At 53.9% G+C, this 5,964-nt stretch overlaps 1 protein-coding gene across 1 annotated transcript in view; it reads right to left on the reverse strand.

Moving 5' to 3' along the window:
• Window positions 1-166: 166 nt before the first annotated feature.
• Window positions 167-5,964, reverse strand: part of LMAN2L (lectin, mannose binding 2 like) — a 6,776-nt gene continuing 978 nt past the window's right edge. The window contains exons 2-8 of the mRNA XM_031065118.1: window positions 4,755-4,910; window positions 3,750-3,832; window positions 3,102-3,134; window positions 1,720-1,842; window positions 735-876; window positions 527-646; window positions 167-237 (exon numbers count right to left, since the gene is read on the reverse strand). Of these exons, the coding sequence (XP_030920978.1) occupies window positions 167-237; window positions 527-646; window positions 735-876; window positions 1,720-1,842; window positions 3,102-3,134; window positions 3,750-3,832; window positions 4,755-4,910 (728 nt within the window). The remainder of the gene's footprint in view (window positions 238-526; window positions 647-734; window positions 877-1,719; window positions 1,843-3,101; window positions 3,135-3,749; window positions 3,833-4,754; window positions 4,911-5,964) is intronic.

Consider the following 5,964-nt stretch of genomic DNA (forward strand, 5'->3'; position numbering starts at 1 on the left):
GATTTAGGATGGAATTTAGGATGGGATTTGGGATGGGATTTGGGGTGATTTGGGGTTTGGGGTGGGATTTAGGATGGGATTTGGGGTTTGGGGTGGGATTTAGGATGGAATTTAGGATGGGATTTGGGATGGGATTTGGGATGGGATTTGGGGTTTGGGGTGGGATTTAGGATGGGATTTGGGGTTTAGGGATGAGGAACAGGGCCAGGCCGCTCATGGGCTCCAGCTGCACTTCCACTGCGGGACACAGGGGTTTGGGGTTTTGAGAGTTTGAGAATTTCAGATGGGATTTTGGGATAGGAGTGTTGCATTTTGGGATGGGATATTGATACGGGAGTTTGGGATTTTGGGATAGGAGTGTGGGATTTTGGGATGGGATCCAAACTCCCATATGGAAGTCTGGGATTTTGGGACAGTGGTATTTCGGGATGGGATGGGATTTTGGGATGGGATTTGGGATTTAGGATGGGATTTTAGATTTTTGGGATGGGATTTTGAGACGGGACATTCCCCAAACCCCACTCACTTCCCGGCAGCCTCAGGTTGTCCACCACGGGCAGGAAAACCTCCCGATCCCGTTTTTCCTCCTCCGGCGTCCGCTCCACCGTCAGCTGGTACAGCTTCAGCGAGATGATGTCGTGGTTGTCTGCAAGAAAAACCCCAAATCCGCTCAAGAACTCCACCCAAACCCCCTAAATCCCCTTGGGAACCCCCCCTGGTCCCCCAGGCCGTACCTGAGAGGTCCCCAGTGACCGAGGATGTCCCAAAGTAGTAGCCCCGGGGCAGGCGCACGCCGGGCACGTCGATGCAGTCCCGCCACTCGTGCTTGCCGTCGATGTCGATCAGCACCTGCCAGGGAACCACCTGAGCCTCTCCCTGCGCTCAAAACTGCCTTAAAAGCTAAAGCTGGGTTTAAAATTTAGGTTTAAACTGCCTTAAAAGCTAAAGCTGGGTTTAAAATTTAGGTTTAGACTCAGAGCACGTTGAGGATCTGAGGTTAAAGTCGGAGGATTTGAAGGGTTTTGTGTTGGGAGCTGCTGCTGCTCAAGGGGATGCTGCGTAGGAGAGGAAGGCGTGGGAAAAAAATTCCCAAATCCTCTTGGGAATCCCACCTGGAACGCTCAAATCCCACCTGGAACCCCCAAATCCACTCAGGAACCCCAAATCCACTGGGGAACCCCACCTGGAACCCTCAAACCCGCCCAGATCCCACCTGGAACCCCCAAATCCACTCAGGAACCCCAAATCCACTCTGGAATCCCACCTGGAACGCTCAAATCCCACCTGGAACCCCCAAATCCACTTGGGAACCCCACCTGGAACCCCCAAATCCACTTGGGAACCCCACCTGGAACCCCCAAATCCACTCAGGAACCCCAAATCCACTCTGGAATCCCACCTGGAACGCTCAAATCCCACCTGGAACCCCCAAATCCACTGGGGAACCCCACCTGGAACCTCCAAACCCACCCAGATCCCACCTGGAACCTCCAAATCCACTCAGGAACCCCAAATCCACTCTGGAATCCCACCTGGAACGCTCAAATCCCACCTGGAACCCCCAAATCCACTTGGGAACCCCACCTGGAACCCCCAAATCCACTTGGGAACCCCACCTGGAACCCCCAAATCCACTCAGGAACCCCAAATCCACTCTGGAATCCCACCTGGAACGCTCAAATCCCACCTGGAACCCCCAAATCCACTTGGGAACCCCACCTGGAACCCCCAAATCCACACCATGGCCGTGCAGCCGCCCAGCTCGGTGGGGCGCCCGTCGCGGTCGTGGTCGTAGGTCAGCGAGCCGTTGTTCACCATGGCCGAGATGTAGGGGAACACGCGCTGCCCGGGGCGGAGAAAACGGGATTGGGATCCTGGAGGAGGTTTGGGATCGCGGGGAGAGGCCGGGAGGGGCGGTGGGGCGGGGATGGAGTTGTTCGGTGGAAGAGCAGAGTGATCCCAAAGTCCTTCACCCCCAGAGATCTGCTCAACACGACAATGATCCCAAAGTTCTCCAACTAACACGGGAATGATCCCAAAGTCCTTCACCCCACAGGGTCAGCTCAGTGGAAGAGCAGAGTGATCCCAAAGTTCTCCAACCATGACCCCAAAGTCCTTCACCCCACAGGGATCTGCTCAACACGACAATGATCCCAAAGTTCTCCAACTAACACGGGAATGATCCCAAAGTCCTTCACCCCACAGGGTCAGCTCAGTGGAAGAGCAGAGTGATCCCAAAGTCCTTCACCCCCAGAGATCTGCTCAACACGACAATGATCCCAAAGTTCTCCAACTAACACGGGAATGATCCCAAAGTCCTTCACCCCACAGGGTCAGCAACACAGGAATGATCCCCAAGTCCTTCACCCTACAGGAGTCAGCTTGGTGGAAGACTCCACCAAGAGTGACCCCAAAGTTCTCCAATCACAATCCCAAAGTGCTTCACCCACAAAGATCTGCTCAAAACAACACTGGAATGACCCCAAAGTTCTCCAACCTACATTGGAATGATCCCAAAGTTCTCCAGCTAACATGGGGACAATCCCAAAGTCCTTCACCCCACAGGAATCAGCTCAGTGCAAGACTAGAGTGATGCCAGAGTTTTCCAACTGTAATCCCATAGTCCTACAACCAACACAGGAATGACCCCAAAGTCTTTCACTCCACAGAGATGTGCTCAAAACAACACTGGAATGACCCCAAAGTTCTCCAACCTACACTGGAACGATCCCAAAATCCTTCACCCCACAGGTGTCAGCTCAGTGCAAGACCAGGGTGATCCCAAAGTTCTCCAACCGCGACCCCAAAGTCCTTCTAGCAATGTGGGAATGATCCCAAAGTCCTCCAACCAACACTGGAATGATCCCAAACTCCTTCCTCCCAAATAATCTGCTCCAGAAGACACCAGCACCATCCTGCTCCATCCTCATGGATCCCAAACCCCAAAAATCTCCTCAAAAGCCACCGGGATGACCCAAAGTCCATCCCTCAGGATCGTCTCCCACCGATCCGGCACCGAGCCCCATCTCCATCTCCATGCAGCCTCTCCCGGCTCCCGCAGGGGCTCCAGGAGCTCCAGGTGGGACAGCAGGAGGCAGTACCTGGTTTCCAGGGCTGTACCTCCTCTTCTGAGCCTGCCCTCCAGGATTAGCACAAAGCAAGAGAGAGCAACACGGTCACAGAGTCCAGCAGGGCCCAAAACCACGGAAAATTTGCTTTGTCTCTTTTTTTGGAGCTCTTTTTGTCCTTTTTGGAGCTCTTTATGACCTTCTAGAGGTCTTTTTGTCCTTCTGGAACTCTTTCTGACCTTTTTGGAGCTCTTTTAGTCTTTCTGGAGCTCTGTTTGATCTTTTGGAACTCTTTCTGATCTTTTGGAGTTTCACCGTTTTGGAGCTCTTTCTGACCTTTTTGGAACTTTTTTTTTTGGTCTTTGGAGCTCTTTTTGACCTTTTAGATCTCTTTTTGTCCTTTTTTTGGAGCTCTTTATGATCTTTGGAGCTCTTTATTATCTTTTGGAGCTCTTTCTGATCTTTTGGAGCTCTTTCTGATCTTTTGGAGCTCTTTTTGTCCTTCTCAAGCTCTTTTTGACCTTTTTTTTTGGGAGATCTTTTTGATTTTTTGGAGCTCAGCTCGAAAATCCTCTCCCAATTTCCCTGACAAAATAAAAGTGGAAAAGGAATGGGAGGAGGAGGAGGAGGAGGAAGGAGCTCAGAGGACGAAGAGCTGCGTGTGACACTGGTGGCTCTCACCTCCTGCTGCTTCTCCTCGTTGGGATACGTGTCCACGAACACTCCCAGCCCCAGGAAGTTGTCCTTGCTCCCAAAAACAGGTCCTGGAAGGGGAAAAGAAACGTCGGGATAAGGCTGGGAAGCTCGGGGAAGAAGTTTGTCACTTGTCTGGGGAAGTCCTCAAGCCCCAAGGACCACCCAGTCCCATCCATGTGGATGTTTTCCATGAGTCCAGGTTGCTCCAAGCCCTGTCCAAGGTGTCCCAGGTGTCCCCAAAGCCTTCTCCAAGGTGCCCCAGGTGTCCCCAAAACCCTGTCCCAGGTGTCCCCAAATCCTATCCAACGTGTCCCAGGTGTCCTCAAACCCTCTCCAAAGTGTCCCCAAGACCTGTCCAAGGTGTCCCCCCAATTCCAGGTTGCTCCAAACCCTGTCCCAGGTGTCCCCAAACCCTTCTCCAAGGTGTCCCAGGTGTCCCCAAAGCCCTATCCAAGATGTCCAAGGTGTCCCCCAAGTCCAGGTTGCTCCAAACCCTTCTCCAAGGTGTCCCAGGCGTCCCCAAACCCTGTTCCAAGGCATCCAAGGTGTCCCTAAGACTTGTCCAAGGTGTCCCCTCAATTCCAGGTTGCTCCAAACCCTCTCTAAGGTGTCCCCAGACCCTCTCCAAGGTGTCCAAGGTGTCCCCAAACCCTCTCCAAGGTGTCCCAGGTGTCCCCAGACCCTTCTCCAAGGTGTCCAAGGTGTCCCCAGACCCTCTCTAAGGTGTCCCAGGTGTCCCCAAACCCTCTCCAAGGTGTCCAAGGTGTCCCCAGACCCTCTCTAAGGTGTCCCAGGTGTCCCCAAACCCTCTCCAAGGTGTCCAAGGTGTCCCCAAACCCTCTCCAAGGTGTCCCAGGTGTCCCCAAACCCTCTCCAAGGTGTCCCAGGTGTCCCCAAACCCTCTCCAAGGTGTCCAAGGTGTCCCCAAACCCTCTCCAAGGTGTCCCAGGTGTCCCCAAACCCTTTTCCCGAGGCAGGGACGGTGTTTACCCGGCTGCATCCTGTCCTTGGTGTACCAGATGGCGAATCCATCCCCGTTGAGGTTCTTCTTGCCTTGCCCGTGGATCTTGAAGTGCACCTGCATCTCCCAGTCCCGCAGGTAACAGGGCTGGCAGAGAGGAGGAAAAGCGGGAAATTCGGGAATTCCTCACTCCTTAATTCCACACCCACCTTCCCCTGGGCTCCCTTCACCCAATCCTGCATGATTCATCCCAAAAAAACATCGTTAATCCCAAAAAACATCATTAATCCCAGGAAATTGGTTGTCACCCAAGGGTTGAACACCGAGGGAGCGACCAGGAAGGCAGCAGGAAAACCTCATGAGCAGCTGCTAATTGCAGTTATTAATTAGCTGCCAATTAATTCCATGCTCTGAGGGAGTCCCGGTGGTTTTTTGGGAGCTGGAATTCCAAGGAAAAATCCGATTCCTGCTTTGGGAATCCCATTCCCACTTTGGGAATCCCTCTCCTAACCCTGCCGTGGTCCCGATCCTGATCCCAATCCTGACTCTCTCCTGCCCCAATCCCAATGCCAACCCTCTCCTTCTCCCTCTCCTAACCCTGCCCCAGTCCCAGGCTTCATCCCAGTCTTGATCCCGACTCGCTCCTGCCCTGACCCCAATCCCAATCCCGACTCTCTTCCCCATCCTATGGATCCGTTCCCATTGATCCCATGGATCCCATCCCATGGATCTCATCCCAAGCCATGGATCCCATTCTATCCCATGGATCCCATCCCATGGATCCCATTCTATCCCATGGATCCCATCCCATGGGTCCCATCCCACCCCATCCCAACCCATGGATCCCATCCCATGGATCCCAACCCATGGATCCCGCCCCATGGATCCCATCCCATGGATCCCGCCCCATGGATCCCGCCCCATGGATCCCATCCCATGGATCCCATCCCGCCCCATCCCATCCCATGGATCCCATCCTATCCCATCCCATGCAATCCATCCCATCCCATGGATCCCATCCCTCCCCACCCCATCCCATGGATCCCATCCCATCCCATCAATCCCATGGATCCCATCCCTCCTCACCCCATCGCATGGATCCATCCCATCCCAAGGATCCCATCCCATCCCATCCCATCCCATGGATCCCAGCCCATCCCATCCCACCCTATCCCATGGATCCCATCCCATCCCATGGATCCCAGCCTATGGATCCCAGCCCATCCCAGTGTCCCCCAA

Source organism: Geospiza fortis, unplaced genomic scaffold (genome assembly GCF_000277835.1).
Source record: "Geospiza fortis unplaced genomic scaffold, GeoFor_1.0 scaffold855, whole genome shotgun sequence".
In the NCBI taxonomy this organism is placed as follows: Eukaryota; Metazoa; Chordata; class Aves; order Passeriformes; family Thraupidae; genus Geospiza; species Geospiza fortis.